Source organism: Aedes aegypti, chromosome 3 (genome assembly GCF_002204515.2).
Source record: "Aedes aegypti strain LVP_AGWG chromosome 3, AaegL5.0 Primary Assembly, whole genome shotgun sequence".
Lineage (NCBI taxonomy): Eukaryota > Metazoa > Arthropoda > Insecta > Diptera > Culicidae > Aedes > Aedes aegypti.
In genome coordinates this window covers 337,425,810-337,450,754 of record NC_035109.1, presented here as the reverse complement: position 1 = coordinate 337,450,754, position 24,945 = coordinate 337,425,810, and the positions used below count along the sequence as shown (strand labels likewise).

General features: G+C 36.9%; 2 protein-coding genes across 3 annotated transcripts in view; both read left to right on the top strand.

Moving 5' to 3' along the window:
• The window catches only part of LOC5571208 (xaa-Pro dipeptidase), a 365,701-nt gene that overhangs the window by 147,890 nt on the left and 192,866 nt on the right, over nucleotides 1-24,945 (top strand). The gene's annotated exons all lie outside the window — the stretch shown is intronic.
• LOC110678198 (40S ribosomal protein S20-like) overlaps nucleotides 10,643-24,945 on the top strand; it is a 39,557-nt gene continuing 25,254 nt past the window's right edge. The window contains exon 1 of the mRNA XM_021850826.1: nucleotides 10,643-10,857. Within this exon, the coding sequence (XP_021706518.1) occupies nucleotides 10,643-10,857 (215 nt within the window). The remainder of the gene's footprint in view (nucleotides 10,858-24,945) is intronic.

Below are 24,945 nucleotides of genomic sequence, written 5' to 3'. Positions count from 1 at the left end.
CACATACATTCTACCTGCCGCGCCGAGTAAAAAAAGACTACGAGAGACGACGACTACTACTACGACAACGGGAGCCGTCGAAGAGAAGAAGAATAACCAAGCCAGCAGCACAGAGGAGATAGAGAGCAAAACATACAACGGTTCGCGTCCGAGCATAGCAATATACATAACTCGCACGCAAGAGAAAGGAAAGTTGAAGAGCTCCCCTCGTACGGTCGTTGGTTCGTCCGTTCGGAAGTGATATCGTAATCTGTGAAGTTATACTGCTAAGTGGAAAAATAGTAGCTTTAATTGAGAGCAAAAAAATCGCACTGGAGGCGAAGCAGACGAAGTGAACGCAGAAAAATATATTACTCTGTTTACACTTCTCGACAAAAAATAAAGAAGACCCATCTACTGTATCGTCGGGTCATAGAAAGTTACTTGATCGAATTAATCGCTGCCAGAGAAGTGAATCGTCATTTCCGCAGCCTACTGTTCCAGCCAGCAAAAACAAAATTATCGTATTTTGTGTGTTGGCGATTCGTGGAAGAGAAGTGATCACAGCAATTGCAGCGACATCTAAGGAGAAAGCGGAAGTGAAGCTCTGATTCTGTGTTCGTGGTGAAGAAATTGTGCACAGTGGTTTACCACTTCACTCGTAGAAGTTTGGAAAGCTAACGGGACCTATCCAGCGGAACCGTAATTGGTGTGAGAGTGAATTAAGGGAATCATCCATATTGTGAGAGAAGTTTTATTAGTTGGAAGAATTTCGAAAGCTTGTGGAATTGTGTGTCGGTGTTGAAGATAGTCTGATAAATTTTGCAATAATTGAAAACAACGAGCAACAGGATCAACCTCCGGTGGTGGTTGTCAGCGGTAGTAGCAGAAGCAGCACCAGTACGACGATGCCCAGCAAGCAGACTAACGATGTACTAGCGGTCGAAGAGCTAGTGCACGAAATTCGAGAAAATCTCCGCCTGAAAGCCAAACCCGCCCATCAGCCTTCGCGTAGCTCGCGACCCTCACCCTATCACATACCATGTCGATCTTGGTCGGAACCCGCCTGTGGGAATGGCGAGAAGCGACCGATCAAATCCTGCAAGAAACAACCGGAGGAGGAAACGATAGAAGACCCGTACGAGTTCCTGCAGACCCTGCTGAAAAACAACAACCTGGTGAAGGAGGCCGTGCGGCGGTTACAGCACGGCCTATCACCCAAGCAGCGGTACTTTTACGAGAGCGACGAAGAGTCCCGATCGCCGATCGTGGTGATGTGTCAGCTAGAGTCTTAAGTTATCTTTTGTCTGTAATTTTATTCGTATCACTAAGTTACTACAGTAGTTGAGAATGGTCGCAAGGAGGGCGACGATGACGAGAATGATCGATTGTGAGAGATAGAACGAGTGCGTAATGCCGGAGCAAACCAATACAGAACAGTTCTGTATGACCGAGCAGTTGGATGAGTAGTTCTGACAGGATGACTGATGATGATGAAAACACGTAATTTATTCTAGAACAAACCAATTGAAAATTAGTGACCGCAAGGTAAAATTGAAGTGAGAAGGAAAGTTTAGTTTCATACATAAAAATCATAATCCCGGCAGTTTTTCGGTTAGTTAAACGAAAGTTTCAATCGCGATTTTTCCTGTTTTACAAGCTCTTCGTCTTAACTATCGCATGCAAATCGCAGTAGCCATAGAAAAAGAAGCAATCCGTTACACAGTAGGTCCCAATCTTTATTTTTAAAGCATCTCGCCTACTTTGAATCGGTTTTCTCGAAAGTACTCGTCAAAAAATCAATATCAGTAGACACGCAAACGCTCGGGCCTGCGCATACACACACAAACAAAACAAAAAAAAACTCATTCGGGGTGTTGCCCGCATTCTAGATCAGAGCTTTTTGTGTATGTTTGCGCGCACGGTGCGTATTCTACATGCTGGACGGTCAGGTCATTGAATAAACTCGATGAATTTTTGGTAGTGTGTGACCTTTGCACGTTGAACACGCGATTCCGCGAACGAAAAAAAGATGATGCAATACGTGAAGCGATTTTCTCTCCGGGCAAACGAAGCCCGACAAAATCAATCGATGGCAGTCAGCGAGTTCGTCGCAACAATCGAACGGCAATCGGCGGCCACAGAAGTGAATGTATTGGCTTTGTCTTTTGAAAATCATGTCTTGCGGTTTTCCTTTGCCCGACGACGATGACAAACGAGAAATCGCTTCGCGTTGGTGTTAGTGCACGCCGTGGCATACTGCTACGGGCGACGATGTGTTCAAAGCAGAGGCGCGCAAAACATCCAAAATGGCCGCCGTTTATTTATGTTTATAAATACGCGCGATGAATGTAGTTGGTGGCTGCTGCGATCGCAGTTGGCGGAAAGTGCAGGGAAGAGCTTATTAATACGAACGATTCGTTTTAAACTATTTTCAATCAAATCTTCCAATTCGGTTATGATGTGTAGAATGATGTCAAGCTTGTCGCATTTTCCGGCTCCAAATATTTAGAGTTTAAGAAATTTTAGAAGTAGCATTTTTCTAACGCGCAGTAGTAGCATTGGCTGTCGCGAGGCCACATTTTCTCCCACAAGGAAATGGACTTTTTCCCGCGTTTGTTTGTTTACTGTTTATAATTTAAAGTCTAGGCAATGCAATATGACCACCATCGTTGACAGAATGCTACGTGTAGTGCATATTCGATTGAAGCAAGCATCTGCGACAAGACAAAAGCGACAAAAAAATAACACGTATCGCGACTTTCAGATTGTGGCTGTGCTTTCTCCTATCTCCAAAAGACTGATAATAAGCTTATAGATGCCCCACCGTTTTCTGTTTCGGCCATCGAAGGTTTGAGGAACCGGCTCACAAGAGAGCCACAAGATCCCTTCACCCGATCGAAACAGTCAGCGAAACTAATTTGAGTTATTAGCGAACTGAGGGGCCGAAATGCCATGGGCCGATAAGTTTGACATCTGTTGCGTTTTTTTTTTCGTTTTAAAGAACCGAAAAAGTCCGCTGGAAGTTTAGAAACAATAGAAACTCATCGAATAAATCAAGAAGCGAATGGTGTACTTGCGAATGCTGTTTAGATAGGCTCTTCTAATTGAATATTTGAAATTTGACTTTTGATCCCTTTCCTATCTCTGCATAAAAACAGATTCACTAACTGATTTTTTTTGTATAAAAGTAATCGAAAATTGCCAAAATATTGATTTATGCTCGACTTATTTTCCAAAAAATCTTTCGATCCTAGATCTCACTACACTGAGCGGAAACATCAGTTTGAATTTTAATGATTTTCACATGATAAATTATGTGACGTAAGTTTTTTTGATTTATCAAAGTACAATGAAAATCTATCAATAAGTGACACATTGGCTACTATATGAAAATCATTGACTTTAAAAATGATGATTTTTCAGTGTAATTACTCCGAAGAGAAGCTGGTTCAAAAAATAACTAAAGTTTCATTTTCTTCAGTTTTAGTTTCGCTTTTTTTCAACAAACCAATCTGAATAATATAAAAATGAAGGAAAACATAGTATACAAATAGTACGTGTATCGAATTTAGTTAGTGTTTCTCTCGTTCCGTTTTGCCCAGAGACGTTCGAAGGTTTTTACTCCCCTTCTCATTTTAGTGTTAGTTGTTTTGTTTCTCTACCTGCTGCTCATTTTTTCTTATCGTAGAAAAAGTGAGAAAGGACTCGCGCGTAAGCAAATATTATTAGTGAAAAAAAAAACAAAACCAGAACAGCAGAAAATTTACAATCCGTTTTAGGATTATTCCCCTTCCTCTGTGTATTGAGTAACCGGCGCAAGCAAAAGCCAGATGAAGGAAAACGAAGCAAATTTTGACGTTTCCCCCGACTGCGAAAACTATTCTCGTTTGCGATAACAAACTCTTCTTTTAATGCCCCCTCAAAACACAATAGAAAATTGCGCTTACGCTTATGTCTCCGTTTGACATGTCAGCTTAATTTGAACTTTATCCATCCTTTCGTTGCTGTTCTACTCCAGCAGAAGAGATCACAGCAAGCGCTGGAAAAGTAAAACCGAGGCAAACGCAAACACACAAGCTTCTATCGCGAATAATATGAAATGGAATGATTTAGAATAGATCTTTTAGTCTCTGTGTGTAGTTGTAATCGAATTGAAGATTGAAAAAAAATGAAAACAAACAAAAAAAGCAAATACATTCAACTATAACAGATCCGTTTCTGCAGTTTTCAAAACATACCAACTTTAAAAATCAGAACAACTCAAATCTAGATGTGGGAAAACCAACAGTAACAAAGTAAAAAACACCGCAAAACGCAACTCAAATTCCGTTCCGTCAGTAAACATGTAAAAACACATCAACACAAAGACACGCGTACATGCACATTCAATTTTAATCCGCCACAAACAGTGTAAACAGAACAGAAGATGTGTTGGACACACCCTACTCAAAACGTAAGGCTAATAATAATAATCATAACGATAATGAAAATAGACAAACACTTGGCTCCGAATGGTGGTAAATATTAGTGAAATAAAAGAAAAAATCAACACAAGTAGGCTAGATTGGTATTTATCGATGAAAAACAATGTAAAACATTAGTGAAAACAACGGTAACTTTTAAGGCAAGTTATTCAAAGAAAAAAAGAAATGCATTTATAATCTTTTAAATGGTATGAAGTCAACTAAAGAACGACTGTTGTGCGAATGAGAGTAGATGAACATTTAGACACACACTCAGACACGTACACACTGACATAAACACACTTATTCAAATTCGGGTGAAACGTGTAAAATCGCTTAGGCGGCGTGTTATAAAAAAAGAGTTAAAAAAATCGAGTAAATTGTTCCCAACTTTTTCAGTTCGCCTCGTTTCGGCTTGAGTTTGGTTTTCGAATAAACCCACACAATTGTTCTCTTTGCGTGAGAAAACAACAGCAACAATAACAATGTTCCTTGGTACCTTATTATGTAATTTAAAGAGCGTAATAATATCGTATGAAATTCAATTATTAAATTTATATTAACACTACAAAGCGACATCTATATAGTCTTATAACATCTGCAAGCATTAATCGCTATATATTATGATAGTACCCATTGTATTGGAATGTAAGCGGTAACCGTGTCCGAAATAACTGCTGGAGTTAAATCGACACGAATATTGGAAGTTAGTGAAAACAGGGTAGTTCTTGACACATAAACACAAACACAGACACACCCACTCCACTCTGTTTTAGAAAGAGAGCGAGAGACTTCTACTGAGCTGCAAAACAACTATTGCTACTATCACTATTACTTCTACTACTAGCTATTATTGTGTAATTTTCTCAACAAATCCGTTTGTATTTTTGTGACGTTTTGTATATATTATAGCTACTGTGTAAGCAAATCAAAATAAACAAAATTACACTCACAAACAAAAACACGAAAAACACTAAAGAAATCCTAGGCAAATCAATTTCTGACGTTTGGTTCGGAAATAAAACCATGAATGAACAAAACTGCAAAACAAAAGTTGCATTAACAACAAAAAAAGTAATGTAGGCAAAATTTATTTTCCTATTTTCACCATTTTTTAATTCATTCTGATTGTCGATCTCCGACTGAATGGTTTGACAGCCGCTCGCTGAGTTTATTTTGAGGTGTGCCAGTGTCAGTTTGCTTTAACAACCCTTTGATTGGTTGCTTGATCGCGAGAGTGACGTTCTTTTCCTGTTTGTTTGCACACACGTAAAATAATAAACAAAAGCACACTCACACAAACACATCAAAATCTCCAGAACGGCATTCATCGATAAAGGAATGGAAACGAACATTCAGAGCAGAATTGCATTAGGACAAGAACAAAAATTTTTGACAGTGTTGGAGCACACATACACATCCGATATACAAGTACACTGAAAAAAGAAACAATCGAAAGAGTATGTTGATCCAAACACGGAAAAAAACACAAAAAATACTGTAAAATCCAAAAAATTCAACTGTAATAATTTAGTTTTAAGTGACTCCCTGTTGTAAAGGTAAAAATCTAAACAAAAAACCAGAAAAGTGAAAACACAAAAAACTTGAATAAAAAGCATTAGTGAAAACTAATAACATTGAAAACAATGAACATCCATTGCCGTCCAGTATTGTTTGTCTGCTTCCAAATCTCCTTGTTGGTTTCCGATGCGTTCGCATCTCCGCTCCCCCATCTTGGGAGGCCTACTTTGACTCAAATCGTTCGTGTTGCATTCACCAAGCTGTCTAGGTCCGCTTCGATTATCGTTCGATATAGGTACAAGCGGTGATTGAAGAAGAAAACTAACCGCCGCAAAGCGCGACACGGTCGCCGTTTGGGGAGTCTTGGACGACCGGTTGAATGGTAACAGGTTTGCTGACGCCATTTTGTAGCCGCGTCAGCACTAGCTATTGATTTATATACCCCTCGACTCCATAAACTCGCGACCAGTCTTTGGCGTACGTTGTTGTTGTTTTTGTTTTGGTTGCGGTTTCTTCTTTTCCGCTCTTCCATAAACTGCCGGCTTTGTCGATTTCTCACGTACGCATTATCGTCGTAGTTACCTACACTGTGCAATCGCACAGCCTGCTTGAACAAATGCTATTAGTTTGGTAGAGGTACGCACTCTTTGGTGGACTCGAATTCGTTCAAGTGTGGGACTGTGTTTTCTTTGGTTGACCACAAGGTGATGACGGATTTTCGAGGGTACAAAAAGGAATATCTGCACAAAAAAAGTCAAGAAGAGAGGAAAGTGGTTGTCACCTTGGCGCTATGGTGCGGTTTGGTCATTATGGATGATGTGATGAAGTGGGTTGTGTGAAGAAAAGTGATGGATGAGCATCGGTTGAAGGTGTCTACGGGACTGAGAATCATTTTCGATCGTATTGAAAGCAATAACCAATAGGGTAAACAGGTATAATACGCCCCCCCCCCCTTAGGAAAAACTGCTCTATCGCAGTGGCAAATGCATTACTTCTATAGTTTTTGGTGTCAAAGTATTATTTACTTATTTGGTCATGCTCTGCATGCAACTTTTTCTTGCCAGGTGGCTTCTAAAAAGAGTAGAAGACGTTTTCTGTAAATGGTCGAAATATTGACGTTTCAAAACAAACCGGGCAATATGCCCCTCCCGTAGAAAAAGTTTCGTAGCATTGTAGAAATGTTTCCAAGAAGAATTCCACCACTTGCTAAGCTTAAAGGGGTCCATTAGCAGTCGTCTTCCGGTTAAAGTTTTTGTAAGGTACCCCGGGGCAAGTGACAATACGGGGTAAGTGGGGCGTTTCGTCATAGCTCACTTAGGAAAAGTTTTTCATGGTGGTATTCCTCTAGAAAGTTGAAGATACAATGACAAGGAATGTATTTAGTACTAAAAATATTGTTATTTTTATTACCATGTGGTTCATGTAACAGTTGTCAGTTCTGCGCCATTTTTAACTTGCATGATAAATTGTGACACGTTTCACGTCTTGCATTGGCTCGCAAAAAATAAATGTGTTATAAATCGAATTTCCATCTGTAAGCTACAATTTTAAGTATTATTACAAGCTGTTAACGATAAACCAGTATTTTGTTTTCATTTCATATGAAATTTTTTATGGTCTATCTTACCCCAAAATATGTTTGTACCCGGGGTAAGTGGGACCTATCAAAACAAAAACCAGAATCAATACTTTTCGTAGACGTTTCATACATTTTCCTAGAGAGTAGCACTAAAACATTCAAAAAAATGAATTTTATCAAAAAAAAGATCAATCTCAAATTACATAATTGCATAAGAGGGAGAAGAAAAGTGTAATTATTCTTTATTATTTTATTTATTTTTTATTTTTGAAATACGACTTCAAAATTGAACAAACACAAAGTTGAAATTTGAAATGCATCATGAGAACGATTACTTTTCTATTGTATTTGAACTTTATTTGCTATTTCTACCAAATTAAGTAGTTATGCAAAACAATTCCACCCCATTAAGTGATTTTCTGTCATGCATATAAAAAATAACAAAACATATTTATAATTTCGTCAATTATTGATTGTTTATGTGCTACATTTTGATTAAAAACTTATAAATGATATATTTTGAACATGTTTATTTCCTTTTTACGCTTTTATTAAGGAATTTTTAGTTAATATTAAATGTGAGCTGACATACTATTAAATAAAGGTTTTCTTCCTAAAACGTCACGTATTTTATGGTTGATCCCTTATGAACATCAAATATGAACTTAAATTTAAAAATCTATGATTTATCAATGCTATTATTGTAATGGTTGACCTACTGATGTGTATTGACGCATGAAATTGGATGTGTCCCACTTGCCCCGTTTAGCGAGGTAACTGCGTCCAATGGCTCATTCTAAAATTTTCTTCCAAGGTTTTCACAATTTCGAAATTATTCGATAAGTTTCATGCACACAGCAGTAAATATGTTGCCAACATGTGATTGTGATGTTGGATTTGAAAAATATTGTCATTTGCAAATTGTATTGAAAAATTTGTTGGAACTATCGTTTTTTTAGTTCCCACTTGCCCCGCGGTACCTTAATAAGTACAATAGTAAAGGATGGGCTTCATTTACAACGAGGCTTCCCTATCGGACCCAAAATGTTACGCCAAAAAACTGATTTTTGATATTTTTGGTTTTTCTGTTGGTTATTTATACTTCCCAAAGATCTTATATGCGCAACATCATTTTTTCGCGGATATTTAAGATATGTAATCATATTTACGCACTAAAGAAGCCTCAATCCCTGTAAAATGAATTGGGGCGTATTGTCCAGTTGGGGCGCATTATACCAATTTACCCTACTTATTATCGTGAAACAAAGGTAGCAATACTTAAGTCCACAACTAGATCTTTCAATAGCAAAAACCTGGAGGTTAGGTTCTCCAGATTCACTCAAGACGAAAATTTGATCGATTGGTAGTTCTCTTTTGATGACCAATCGATAAAATTTTTAGATTTGAGCTACATTTTGGTTCTACTGATTTGAGCCTATGCAGATTTGGGGTGAGGCGTCGACTCACATAACCTTAATTCTTGCTACAATAATATCAATGTAATAATTTGGAGTATGATCCGTTTCTGTCCTTATCTCGTTATTGTAAACTGAGAATCAAATCAGAAAAAAATGATTTTATACGTTTAAGGGCTCATCTGCAGTCCAGGACATCACGAACAAAGAGAAGTTCAACAAAATAAATACCTAAATGATTCATTCGAAATTATAAGAGTTGTTTTGAACCGTAAAGCGTTTTGAAACCTAATTCCTGCAATATTATAGGTTCTCTAAACTGTCCCGAAACTTAGGATTGACAGGTACATCATACTCTTGTTTTGCTATGTTGAGTTTATTTAGCGAATCTTTTGGAATATCTAATAGTATCATGTGAGTATTCAGTAGACTTTGGTCACCCAAACTGTTCTGGAGCTCAGAACATGGATACACTCGATCTCCAGATTAGTTTGAAATTAATGAGAGTAAAGGCATTTGTACCCGTTTTTACATCTATCAATTAAGGCTAAGTAGCCCGTCATTCGTTTTGGCAGCAATGATAACTTTTCAGCTTGCCTTTCAAAGTGATATAACTCAGTCTTGATAGTTTATATTGACTTGAAAAAGTATCACTGTACGCGCTAACATGCATAAAGTATGCTTATACTTTTTCAGTTGTGTCAGTGCAAAGCCAACTGATTTTCTTTTATTCGAAATTGTGAGATGAATTAACAACAATCATCAACGACGCGTACAAATTTCAATGACGGCCTACTTCGCCTTAAATCATGCTTGAAATCATATAGAACAGAATAAACACTCCAAGGCTGGTTTGAAATAAAGTTGACTTTTCATCAATTCACTAGAAAATATTTGTTAAACTCATCCTAATGAACCGAAACAAAATATCGAATGATCGATTCACTTGATTTTGGATGCTCTAAACATCGATTGAAAACAATCGATTAATCGGAATGAAAACATCGATTTTCAGAAATGCCCAATGCTAGTTCAGACATTGACAGTTATAGGCCGGCACATAAGTTTTTAATTTCTGGAATCTCATTTGAAGTTCAGCTATACTTAGTGATATGATTCTGCACGGGTAAAAATGCGGCACTCAAAACAAGCAGAAAAGGTCATGATTTTGGGAGGAACGTGTATTTTCATGTTATGAAAATACACCATGACCAAAGGTCATGAAATCATGAATCTTTTTACCGTAACGCCAGCTGTACGTTACGTTTCCAAAGCGTAAATTCAAATCATCAAATCATAAACTATGTATGCTGGAACCATGAAATAAATTCATGAAAACATAAACACTATTCATGGATTTAGATACCTGTCATTTATGATTCCAGTTTTGTTGATGAAAAGTGGAAATTTGAGTCATGAAATCATGACGCAGGATCATGAAATCATGAATTAAGTTCATGAAAACATACAAACGTCAATTATGATCCCAGTATATTTGTTATAGGTAAACAAATAACATGAAAATGGATTTTGTGCCGGTAGTTTCGGAATAAATTGTGAGAAGAGTCAACTTAACGAGTGCCACATCTTTGGCAGGAACGCGAACATCCGGTGGTTAGGTTTGCACGCAAAATGTCAATTTAAACATCAATTGAATTGGCACATCGTCCCTGCGCTGCAAAATGCTGGTGGATTGTATTGGCGATGGAAAAATCCTAAACGACTCTGCGGGCGTGGAAAGTGGTAAAGATCATCCGGCTGCCGAAGGTTTGTGTGAGCTGCTCTATTGTAAGATGTGGAGAACGCATCACATCCGAACATTTAAATCCGCCGACGCATTTGTCAAGCAAAACCTTCGTCAATCATCCTCGGTACTGAATGATCAGTGTGAAAGCTTGTAAGTACATATTCGCACATTTGATAGCACCGGCAGTTTAATTGGGTCATCGGGAATGTCATCGATATGATGGCAAAGTTCTGACGAGCATGGTATTCAAATTAATCACTTCCGCAAACAAAACTTATTTATAATTTCACTGAAAAAAAAACACTACCGATCGCAAAAGACGTGTTGACTTAAATGAAAAAAGTGACAGTTGGATTTATGTAACGCCCTGAGCTCACAAATTCTTGATTAATAGTAATGGTTTCATGACTTATAGTCATGATATTATGAAACATAAAATTTTATGATTTCATGACTTTTTGTTCATGATTCCGGAAACGGATTTTTTTCCGTGTGATAAAAATCTAATGTCGTAAAAGTAGTTTTTATTGATCCATATCCGTCCAGCAAAAGGATAGAGTAAAGTGGGGCAAAAGTTCGAGTGGGGTAAGAGTTTCTTTTTAAGATTTCTAGCTCAATTCAAAGCAAATCTTATAAATGTCATAGTGGTTTGAATGCTATTCAAGTAAGAGACCTTCAATCCAAATATCATAAAAATCGATTGAGATTTGGAAAAGTTATGGCTATTTGTTGTTTTTCGACGTGAATATTGTAATTTTTGGTCAAACTTTCGTTGCATGGAACTAATTAAAGATAAAATCTTTTTCAATATTTTATGTAAGGGCGTTTCTAGACCTATCATAAGGTTGCTTTGAGGTGTATTAGTTTTTGCATAAATGCTTGAAAACAATTTTTGGCCCATAGTGGGGCAAAAGTTCGAATCAGCGGGGCAAAAGTTCGACCCATGTATAAAATCACGCAAAAATTTGCAAATTGCCTAAAATGCACATATTACTTCAAATTCAGTTAAATTTGTCTGATCGTGTGAAAATTGTCACCAAAATTTTACATTTCCACTTAGTTTTGCAAAAAACTGATATTTTTGAGTATATTACAATTAACTCGGTTTTGGGCAATTTTTTGATGAAAATTTAGTGTGTATTTTTCGTTAAACTTAAGTTTACGGCTGGTGTAAGGTATGCCTGTCATAAAAGGATCGATATTTCGTGTTTTAGCCAGCGAACTTTTGCCCCACACTAGATTCGAACTCTTGCCCCACCGGTGGGGCAAAAGTTCGAATAAGACAATCAATTTTGAAACTGTTATAACTAAAAATGAGTAAATATTTTGACACAAGTTTGCTCAGAAAAATTATAGCCAATATGTTGAAGGTTCACTGTATGGTATTTGTTTTTTTAACTGCTATTGTTTTCCTGACAATTTTGATTATACCACTAAGGTCGAACTTTTGCCCCACCTTACTCTAACATTTAAAAATGCTGCAACTAATTGCTTTCTTTTTAGCTTCGATGGAATCACGTGAATGTTTAATATTTTGGGTATCATTGGAAATATCCGAAATGTCCACCATTTCGAAGTTATTCCGATAGGTCGCTGGTTCAGATTTGGTAAAAACAACTTTCAACATTCTGTTGCCACTTCAACGTGTTTTTAGGGCTTCAAATATGAACATTATGTGAGAATTATATTGGACAATGGGACGAGCTTTGGTCTTGAGTAATTTTTCTGTTTTTCTCCGCAACAACGTAGAACTGGTTTCATCCAGGTCATCAAATTTGAAAGTCAAACTATTCTGAGGATATTGGCCACTTATATGCCAGTTTTAGTAATTTCGCTATGAATCAGTTTTTCATTTACAAATAAAGGCGATTTCGAATTGAAAGAATGTTGTCAATTAATTTTCGACTTCAGGTTAGCCTTACCCTTCAAATGATTCGCTTGATCAGGTCTGAGTTTGTTTTTAAAAATGATATAGTTTGATACGGTGTCCGACAGTCATTAAGCCGAATGACATTATTCCGAATGGACTATCACGCCGAAGTACGTACGAATGGATCATTAGACCGAATCCTACTAAACTCAATTAGAGCAGTTTTTTCAATGATTTGTTTATGTTTTTTTAGCATTTTGGTTGATTATCTGGAATACTTTTAATCATTTTTGAAGAGGGCTCGTTAGAATATAGGTGGTCCTCAAGCACTCTAGTGGTGGTAAGCTTATCACCATAGAAGAAATAATGTTTTCAATGGAGCTAACTGTAATAAACGAAACTCTTAAAAACAAACATGAGCCCGTTCTTGCTCATTATGGTAGCTCAGCGTTAATGTTTTCAACGGAGATTCTTCTGTTGAAATTGCTTTCGGATTACACTGTTCTTACAACCAATGTCTTTGTACCTGGCGTCATGTGACTCATTTACTTCTTCTTTTAATAAGCCTCCTCATTCTAGTTTTGCTGTCATACTCATGTTCAGAAAAATAGTAGTGGAAGCCGATTTCCATACAAAACGCTCAACTTTGGCATGCTGTAACTTTGTTTCTTTATGAGCAATCGGCATGACATTTTGGCAGAGAACTACAAATATCCTCAATTTTATTATTACTAAATTTGATTTTTCTCACAGTACAAAGGATAAAATTTAAACACCAGGTGCAGTCGCTCAAAATAACGAAAGTTTTAGTAATTGAAATATCAGCTGTATTTATAGTTTTTTTTGCAGATATGTTACTCATCGTTTCAACTATTTTCACCCAAGCTATAAATGTATAAACAAGCCAATTTTTTTTACAAAATTGTGGTTGAACAAAAAATTACAAAAGAAAAAACAGTGTGTCAAAAATTTGGTCGCACAGCAAGAGAATTCGAGGTTCTCTCACGAAACTCATGTTGAAACAGCTTCCGGGGCAGGAGTTAAACCAGATCAGTAAAAGGGTGGGCGAAATTTTCAAAACTATCGAAATTTCCGAGACAATATCTCGTCTGGCACGTCATACGTTCTTGTGGTCTAAAAAGTGACGTTTCCATCACTACGGGAACCATCAATCATAAGATCTACATCTAGGAGTGCCTCGAAAAGCGTCTTCTACCATTCCTAAAGCAACATAATAGACCTGTGGTATTCTGGCCAGATTTGGCGAGCTGTCATTATGGGAAAAAGGCAATCGAGTGGTACACGGAAAAAAATCCGTTTCCGGAATCATGAACAAAAAGTCATGAAATCATAAAATTTTATGTTTCATAATATCATGACTATAAGTCATGAAACCATTACTATTAATCAAGAATTTGTGAGCTCAGGGCGTTACATAAATCCAACTGTCACTTTTTTCATTTAAGTCAACACGTCTTTTGCGATCGGTAGTGTTTTTTTTTCAGTGAAATTATAAATAAGTTTTGTTTGCGGAAGTGATTAATTTGAATACCATGCTCGTCAGAACTTTGCCATCATATCGATGACATTCCCGATGACCCAATTAAACTGCCGGTGCTATCAAATGTGCGAATATGTACTTACAAGCTTTCACACTGATCATTCAGTACCGAGGATGATTGACGAAGGTTTTGCTTGACAAATGCGTCGGCGGATTTAAATGTTCGGATGTGATGCGTTCTCCACATCTTACAATAGAGCAGCTCACACAAACCTTCGGCAGCCGGATGATCTTTACCACTTTCCACGCCCGCAGAGTCGTTTAGGATTTTTCCATCGCCAATACAATCCACCAGCATTTTGCAGCGCAGGGACGATGTGCCAATTCAATTGATGTTTAAATTGACATTTTGCGTGCAAACCTAACCACCGGATGTTCGCGTTCCTGCCAAAGATGTGGCACTCGTTAAGTTGACTCTTCTCACAATTTATTCCGAAACTACCGGCACAAAATCCATTTTCATGTTATTTGTTTACCTATAACAAATATACTGGGATCATAATTGACGTTTGTATGTTTTCATGAACTTAATTCATGATTTCATGATCCTGCGTCATGATTTCATGACTCAAATTTCCACTTTTCATCAACAAAACTGGAATCATAAATGACAGGTATCTAAATCCATGAATAGTGTTTATGTTTTCATGAATTTATTTCATGGTTCCAGCATACATAGTTTATGATTTGATGATTTGAATTTACGCTTTGGAAACGTAACGTACAGCTGGCGTTACGGTAAAAAGATTCATGATTTCATGACCTTTGGTCATGGTGTATTTTCATAACATGAAAATACACGTTCCTCCCAAAATCATGACCTTTTCTGCTTGTTTTGAGTGCCGCATTTTTACCCGTGTACGAAGCGAAAAACGTGGTTTTGGAACCCAAAGACCACAGCCCTCCCAACAGCCCAGAATTCCGTCCTATCGAACGGTATTGGGCCTTGGTCAGATGGAATTTCAAAACAACTAATAAATCCGTGGAAAACAAGCAGCAGTTTCAGGTTTTGGAAAATTCAATGATCATTGATACACGAGCCATAATTTAATAACACGCATGACATTTATCGTTCGTGGGAGATAACGAGCCATGAACGAAAATAAGACAGACACACACCACCCACTTTTTGGCGCCGATCATTGTGTGTCAACACTTGTAACATTCGCTGACCCACTCTCATTCTGATCAAGAAACAGAGGCGAATATTTTTTATTTGCTGTGCTATGTTTGCAACTAAAGGGGTGTTCAATGGTCCAATGGATTATAATAAGGTTGTTAAAGGCGGCATTACCAGAAAATATGAAAGTTATTACCAATTTAATTGCAAAACATAAATCACCCGAATGGCTCTATACTGTTGCAATCTGTGAGAGTTGCTGCTCTTGAACGCTCTCGTGCCACGTACCAAACGAGAGAGTGAATGTTTACATTCATAGGGCGCTCCGAATGCGATGTGCCATGAACTGTTGTGATTCGCGAACTGTAACACTCTCTGAATATTGTTCGATCGGCTTATTCGGATCAAAATCCAAGCACTGAGCAGTTCAAATTAAATTGGCGTTCAGCGGCGAATAAGGTCGATGAGACCACTGTGCAAAATTTTACGGATAGAGGTTAACCTGAAAGGACGGCAGTTCGAATTTGGCAAACCAAAATAATAAACGAATATTTTTTCTTTTGAATATATGAATTAGGTTACCAAAAGAAAATAAGACGGTTTTGTATTATTAGTTTTGACTAAAAGATACGATTTTTTTGTCGACTAACTTTTGCGCGTTCTAGTCTTTATAAAATTGGAATTAATTTCCTAATACAGCAAAGCTTCATCTTTAAGTCTTTCCTTATATCAAAATAATTTTAAAAAATTGCATTGAAAGATCATTTATGAAAGCAGATGTCTTCTATAATGTTTTAACTCATTCAGCCTTATGACCTATTCGGTGAATGCGTCCAAGACAGAGTACATGCTAGCTGTTGTGGCCGAGCGCGACAGGGCTCGCTTAGGTAGCAGTGTTACGATAGACGGGGATACGTTTGAGGTGGTCGACGAGTTCGTCTACCTTAGATCCTTGCTGCCGGCCAACAATAACGTTAGCCATGAAATGCGGAGGCGCATCATCAGTGGAAGTCGGGCCTACTATGGCCCCCACAAGAAGCTGCGGCAAAAAAAATTACCCCCACACCAAATGTACAAAACGCTCATAAGGCCGGTAGTCCCCTACGGTCATGAAACGTGGATGATGCTCGAGGAGGACTTGCAAGCACTTGGAGTCTACGAACATCGGGTGCTTTGGCGGTTTGCGGGAAAACGTTGTGTGGCGGCGAAGGATGAACCACGAGCTCGCCAAACTCTACGGCGAACCCAGTATCCAGAAGGTGGCCAAAGCTGGAAGGATACGATGGGCAGGGAATGTTGCAAGAATGCCGGACAGCAACCCTGCGAAGATGGTGTTCGCTTCGGATCTGATTGGTACAAGAGGGCTTGGAGCGCAACGAGCTAGGTGGGCGGATCAAGTGCGCATCGATTTGGCGAGCGTGAGGCAGAACCGAGGATGCACATTGGTCCAGATTTAGTAGCTAGCAAAAACCCCATTTCCAAACTTAGTTTTTTGATGGAAAACAAAAGCAAACACTATATCAGATAGTTGAAAATACGAACGAGAATACATGTTCAGACGTTAAATAGCTGTACATGTCCAAAAACCTAAATTTTTGCTTCAAAACTCAACTAATCAATTTTCACCAAAACCCGTGCAAATTTTAGTTTCAGCATATTTTTTCTGGTCAACGATCTTGCTCAGACGCGCGTTTAAGACTAAGAAATCGACTGAAGAAGATTCTTCTTGCCTAAGTTTATCTGAGCGATAGTTGTTTGAAAAAGTTGACAGTCAAAAAACGTATGAAAACAGCATTTTTGTTAGAATTTTGCCCTAACCAAAAACTTGTGACTACCCAAAATAGAGTCTTCCACCCTAAATCAAGTTCCAAAACACTTGTAATGGTTAAAACTAGTAAAATATTGAGAACTCGTAATTTCTGTCATGATTTTTCAAAACTAGACCAATGTGGGATGGAGAGATGCGGCCACGAACCGAGTATTGTGGCGTGAAATTGTTGGTTCAGTGTTATCTGTTGAGATGTCAACTAAATAAATGAATGCCTTGAACTATTAAACCAGATTCTTTTCTAATGGTACTCTCAGATTTTTTTCCAAAGCTACCCTCTGAAATTCACAAAGAAGTACTCAAAGAATTCGTACAGGATTTCACTAGAAATTTGTCCAAGGTGCAAAGGAAATTTTTCAGAAATATTTGGTGGGGATTAAAAAACCCCGGTAGATATTCATTTAAGAAACTTAAAGATATAACTGATGAAAAACATGATAAATTCGGTTGTAGGACATTTCCCAGAATGACATTCCCCAGAATGACGTTCCCCAGAATCCCATTCCCCAGAATGAGATATTCCCCAGAAATCCATTCCCCAGAAAACCATTCCCCAGAAAACCATTCCCCAGAAAACCATTCCCCAGAATTGTTTTAATACATTTTTAAATAGCGGAAAGAAATAAATTTGGTTTTTTTTAAGTCTTTTGTCGTTAAAAAAATGAACTTATCGAACTGATTTGAATTCCCAGACGCTATGAATTCCGGACATCAACATCAATTCACCCAAAATGTTATTTCATTAAAATCATCATTATGGATCTCAAGCGAATACAAGTTGAGTCCAAAAAAACCTTTTAAATGTTTGCTTGTCTCAGGCAAACCATCTAAGAAGTCCCCCACAAGTTATTTGGTCATATATGGGGTGAGAAGGTTTTGGCCAAAGATTACGGCCCAAATGATCAGCGAGAATGAAGTGGTCTTGAAAATATTAAATAAATGTCTACGTGATTCATGGCCAGACCCGACCAAAATCTTATAGAGAAAATGCTGTTTATAAGCTGTTCAACATGATTGTGTTACTTTTCCCCGAATGCCAGGTCTCAGAATGACCCATTTCACCGAAAGCCATTTCCCCGAATGACCTGTTGCCTCGAAAAGCGATGCAGTGTAAACAGGTACAAGAATAGACTAGGGACTGGGTTCTGAACTAGCAAGATTTATAAGTAATCAAAATGAGGAGATTATAAGATCATTGCCAAAAATGCCAAGATCGGTTAAACTCGGAAGAATCACCAATCCAGTACACACTTAAACGGTTTCGCCGAGAACCCAACAGCTGATATCTCGGTAATCATTTGACGATTCTCGGTAAAACTTACCGAGATCTCGGTAAACGTTCACCGAATCTCGGTAACGTTCGCCGAGATCTCGGCTAAAAATTTGGATTGCTGAAATCTCGGTAAAATAAGTACCGAAATTCGGCGTTAAAAATTACCGTATTCTCAGCTGTTGGGTTCTCGGCGAAAAATTTTACTGAGGTCGGTGAAATAATTTAAGTGTGTAAAGAAGGGTGCATATCAGATGACCGGTTCGTTCATCACCTTGAAGCACAAAAAGTTATGGCTATTATGAGAGCTAAAAACTTTTCGGGGAATTGGGCTATTCGGGAAAACGGAGTATTTGGTGAACTGGCGTTCGGGGAACCGACATTCTTGGAAAAGTAGAAAAACTGTTTAAGATAAACTGCTCTTAAATATGTATGTTATACTCTTTTTTATGATCAAACTTTATCCAAGCTATTCGAAAAATTATTAGTTTTGTATTCATAGTTATTCTGCCTTCTTTTAAAAATGGCTGTTCTTTCTAATTGTATTTTAGGTGACTTGTATTACTGTAGTATTCTTTATATTCACGAAATAAATTGATGGAATTTGTTTTTTTTTTGCTTTCATAGCATGTTTTCTCTTCTTTTGAACATTAGCTGTTCTTCCTAGGTTTATTGTGTTCGTAATTATGAAGAATAATGAAATATAAATACACTAGAAAATTTCCTTTGTCTTTGATAATTCCTTTTTACAGCAAACTACTTTAATCAATTAGAGGATGGATGCGGAGCAGCATCCATCAACTCTAAGGTGGGGTTTTTACGAGCTTGAAGTTTGTTAGGAGAAAGTCATCCAAATACATGAAAATTGTCCAAACGGTTCTAATAACATTTCCGACCATAGTTGGCGCTGTAATGAACTGGAATTTCTTGATATATTAATTTGTAGATTCTCATTTAGTTAATAAAAGACTATAACAAACAGGAAGTTTTGTCGTTGAAAAAAAAATTGAGCCATGAAAGCTAAAATTTGATTTTCCCTAAATTTTCCAGTTATTTGTGTTCACTATTTACCATTTACCTGGATTTTAACAGCCCAAAAATTTCCTATATTTTTTTTATGAGGAATGTCCCATTCTGGGGAATGGTTTTCTGAGTAATGTCCTATTCTGGGGAATGGAATTCTGGGGAATGTCCCTTTCTGGGGAATGGCGTTCTGGGGAACGTCATTCTGGGGAATGGGTTTCTGGGAAATGTCGTACAATCGATAAATTCCTGCAAGAGAGAAGTTTTTTAAAGATCTACGGATCTCTTGAAATAATTATTGAAAAATCTACCAAACGAAACCCTGCATAATTTCCCGCAGGATTTCTAGAGGAAATCCCTTAAATATTTCGAGTGGAATTCTTGGAAGAGTTACTTGAAAAATTCTGTATCATTTTGTGGTTCTAAACTCTGAGAGAATTTTTAAATTGAAGAATCCATTGTGAATTTATTTCAAAAATAATTCAAGTAATCTTTGAAGGACCTCGAAATTTCGGCAGAATTTTATGACGAGATTCTGGTTCATCTTATTATTAAACTCGTTGAAGAATTCTTAATAGATTTCTTTTGGAATAATCCATGGAAGAATGTATGGAGCTTTTCCAGGGATATTCTGTGGGTAATTGATGAAGGATTGGTTCTGAAACCGAAGATATAGGTATCTGAAAAATTGTTATGAGACCTTCAATCCTAGAATAAATCTTATTTTTTCTGGAAGAATTTCTGTAGGAATGTTTTCTAAGATACCTTGAAATACATGTCGGACTCGATTATCCGGGTTTTTATACTCGATTATTCGAAATATATTTTTTGATATTCTTGTTTTTCAGTTTTTATGCATAATTTTGATATAATTTATTATTGCATTATACAATATGAATGGTTTAGCAGTTTTGGGCGTACGTAAGAAAAGGGGGTTCGAAAAAGATTTTTTGTGTATGACGGTCAAAAATTATATTTTTCTATTCCTAGAAATAATTTCTGGCTACGCCACTGCATTATATAAATAAAACAACGGAAAAAGATAACTTTTATTTCTTTTATCACAGATTTTAATTTTGCTTTTAGTGGTTCGATGATCCGGAGGATTCGATTATCCGGAGTGATTCATTGCAATCTGCAAAAAAGGGACATACAGATACATTTTGGTTTTTCGAATTGGTTCAGAATATGGTTCATCATAAAATGTTTTCGAACCTGTTCCTGTCTTTTTCAGGCTCAAGTTATAGAGGGCATCCGGATGTTCGAGGATTAACAGAACACAGTATTTTGAAATACAAAAACGATTTTCTGTTAAAAATACTGTTTTTTAACATTGAAATAAAAGCTACCTTTTTCAATATCTATGAGGAACCCTATATCTTACACTTTTTTCGAGCGTAAAAAACTCGAAAAACCACTGTTACAGGTAATTTTAAAAAAATTCAGTTTCTTTCTAATAAAAATACACACTTGGTACTCCATTTCCTCAAAACCTATTTTTGTTGAATGTTACAAATATGCGGATATGGGAGTATTTCTCCCGCGACCAGGAATTGAATGCTGAGTAAATTGAGAGTATCTCTCACTCATCGCTCTCTGTAACAATCATGATCCGCAGCACATCACGAGAGTCTGCTTATCATCCTCTGCTGCAGCTTTGATTAGATCGGGGCGATAACAGTGAATGATAAAGCTCCAAACCTGCGAGATAGAATTTCTATTCGTGTGTTCTAGGATTGTTTATCGTGTCAGTAAAATAAAACGTCAATCTCTAATCGTAAATAAGTGAGATAAATTGGTTTTATCATCGTTCTCTCCTTGTGGCTCTCGTTTGCTGCTGTTATTGATCATACTTGTTAGAACTTGCGATCATGGATCGATGCAGATTTAATGTTTTTTCTTCGCTTGCTTTTATCGTGCTTCAAATTCAAATGAGTGCGAATTCTGCAATGCCTGCCCACGACTTCAAGTAGATTCATCAACAGGTTCTTCTCTTCTTTTGTATCTTGATGTCTGATTGGAATGATATTTGACTTTAAATTTCATTAACCAAATTTTGAGTTTACTGAAAAAATGTGAACTATGACTCATACTGAAAACGTACCCCGGAATATAGTAAATGGAGAAATCATCCATCATAAGCGTCCTTATCTAACCCTTTTAGGATTGCGTGTTTTTTTTAGCACAAGTGCAAATGATTCATGTCATATATTTCATTCACGAAGGGAGCCATATCTTTTACTAGGTGCTACCTCTGCACTTAACACAACGCCCTAGCATCAACTGTTCTTATCGCTAATATACGCAGTGATACTTTTTTGCGAGGGTACTCAGTATTCGTAAAAGTGCAAGGTGGACAACGCTGGGCCAAAAGTGCCAACAAACGAATCGCCGTATTGTTTGTGTTTTGCTCTACTTCTTCTTGAGCGTCTTGTGTTTCTTTGTGGAGTGCGCTTTGTCGGCCACAAAACCTTCAATAATTCATTGGAGACCAGTTTGCTTCCTCCGGTGGCTTTTTGCTGTTCTTACAACTAAGCGATATGAATAGTTAGATGACCACTTCAAGAACGTGTTTTGAAGTTCTAGATCTTATGCATCTGATATTTAGCAAAATAATACTTCGAATATCATAAGTGAACCTACAATGCTTTTTCCAAATATTGAAGCCATGTTGTGTAAGTCATCAATGATCTGGTCACTCTTTTGATGTGTCTAAAAAGTCTCTATTTTTATGGAACTTCTTTAAAGTCTCGTTTTTAAACAAATGGTATTTAAAGTCACTATTTTCCCTTCTTGCAGTGATTCTATATTTTACTAAAACCAGCAGATGCTCTTATGCTATTATTTTCAGATTCCTCGAGGACAAGCTTCAGGAATTCCCCTAGTAATTTCTTCAGGGATTTTTCCAGAAAATCCCCCAGAGTCTTTTCAGGGAATATTTAGAGAAATTCCAAAATTTGCTGCAGAAAATCCAACTGAACTGCCTTAATTCATTTGGAAGCGGAAAACTTTGAGATTTGTCCTAGATACTATATTTTGGGATTTCCTTCAGAGATTTGTCCATACATTCTTCCACCGATTTCTCCAATAGTTACTCTAGCAGATCTTCCAATGATTCATACAAAAGATCTTCTAAACTACAGAATTCATCAAGGAGTTAACACGCCAATTTTCTTTCAGCTGTTTTCATATGGTTTCTTCAATGAATTCATCTCCGGTTTGTCTCTGGAATTGCTTCAAAATACCTCCAATGACTATTTCAGGAAATCTATTGAGAACTCTTCCAGGAAGTCCTAAATCATTTCGACAAGACATTTCTCATGAAGTTCTTCCTGATTTTTTTTTTCTAGATATTTTCCTACATTGCTTTTTTTCTATCAATTGTTGAGTGGCTTCTCATGTTAGATCTCCATTTATTCTTCAGAATTTAATTTAAGCTTTCAAAAATAAAATATGAACAACAATTATTCTGGTCATTCTTATAACAAATCTTCAAAGATAACATTCGCTGTTTTTCAAGAAACTTGGGATTTGATTGATCATTTCTTCCACAATTTTCTTATCAATTTATCTAGAAAATTCATAAACACTTTCTCGAGAATTATGTGGGTTTTAAGAGTTTTTCAGAATTTTCTACCGAAATTTCATCAGAGATTAATATAGGATTATTTATAGAAATAGTTCCAAGATTTGTATGCTCAAACTCAACAATTGGATATGAGTCAATACTTTATTTTCGAATGAAAATTCTTTAAATGATACCATTCTGCTCAATTCGAGGTACACCCTAGCTGTTGAATGTTATTGTAATGAAATATAAAAATAGTTCCAAGATAGTGAAATGTGTATTGTCTTGTCCAAGTTCTCGTCACCTTCAGTACTTTATTACTGGGGTAGTTTAGTCAGAGTTGTTTTCTTCTCTTTTCACGTAGAATCAGTAAGTCACATTCACATTCTTGTCGCACTTGTAGAAAAAGGGGTTGAGTACACTGGACCGTGTTTTTGCTTTGTGTTTGCTCTGTCTGCTTTCCAAGTGCCGTGCCCCAGAACCGGCCTTTTTTCCTTATCAGTGTAGTACACGAACGGCAGTGCACATATGGCGGCAACTGTGCAAGGTGCACTCATGTGTAAAAGTTTGGGAATACTCTCAAAAAATAACAAAGATTGTTGTGGATCTCTCTGTAATTCCACATCTGATTGAATCTCTCTAATGGCAAATTCGAATGTCAATGGCTTGATATAACTCCCTAGGTATTTTAATCGAAACATTTTTCGAACTTCGTTTACTATAGTTTTACTTAAAGTAGGGACATGTATGACAAATTCATACTTGAAAACAAAGCCAATTTTCTCAGTATTGGGTTGACCACAGGATTCGTTCAATTTGTTATCAAAATCTTAATTATATCCTCTTTGAAGGTCATTTTGGTACAAAAATCGGAATCTTCTCATAATAAATAAATTAGTCATTTAAGTCATATTGCAAAATAAATTTAGCTATGGTTGTTTATAAAAAAGGAAAATGTCACTACTTCAATAAAAAATATAGTAAACGAAATTCAAAAAATGTTTCAATCCAAATATCTAGGAAGAAAGATCAACTCAGTGACTACCGAATGTTTCAAAGTTTCAATCAGACTTGTAATCACAGATAAATGAAAAAAAAACCTCAGGTTTGTTTCTTTAAGGTTGACCCCAAACTTTTGCACGGCAGTGTATGTGTAAAAACGCATCGTGTAAGTTGGACTAAAACCCCAGTAAGCGTCCGCAAGGTACCAATTTTTTTACCTCCTTACTCGGCGGTATGGTTTCATAAGCACGCAGGTTGAAACTCACATTGACGCATTAACGATGTCCGTCCATAGGTATATGAGACACAGCAGGGTTTTAATATCGCACTAAAGTGTGCTTAAGTGTTTTACAACATGGCATGATTCTGCAGTTTATGGGCGTTTGTCGCAATGTTCGTCGCGGTATGATATCTAGAACTTACATTGGGGATTCATGCGAAGTTTTGGCAGGATTATTTTTAAAGAGCGCTATGACGAGAAGGGACGATTAAGGATAGTCTGGATTCTAGAAGAATATGTAGTGATTTTCGTCAAAGTGATTTTTATATTTTGATAGCTAAATAGCATTATGAACTTGGGAATACCATATATGAAGTATTCTGTTTACAAATTATATTTCTTACAACTTTGTTCAATTTAGTTTCCAAGTCATTTCCTTCGGGTTTATGTTAAATTTATCTGAGCTATGCATTCTAGGTTTTGAGCTATCCTTCATCTAGTTGCATATGATTAGATACCTTTTTTTTTAATATGTTTAAGAACACTTTAAATGCCTTCAATAATACAATCAAGAAGGTTTTAAATGCATTCAAAAATACCCTATTTTTTCAAATAAGAACAAGTTACCATAACAATAGTTTTAACCCGTATCCGTCCAGCAAATAGATAAGAATTCAAAATGCTGCCATGTTGGCATGTTTTGACTGATTTCCCCATTATGATAATAAAGAGAGATTGGATTCAGAATGGGGTGTAAAAAATGTCAAGAATGAATA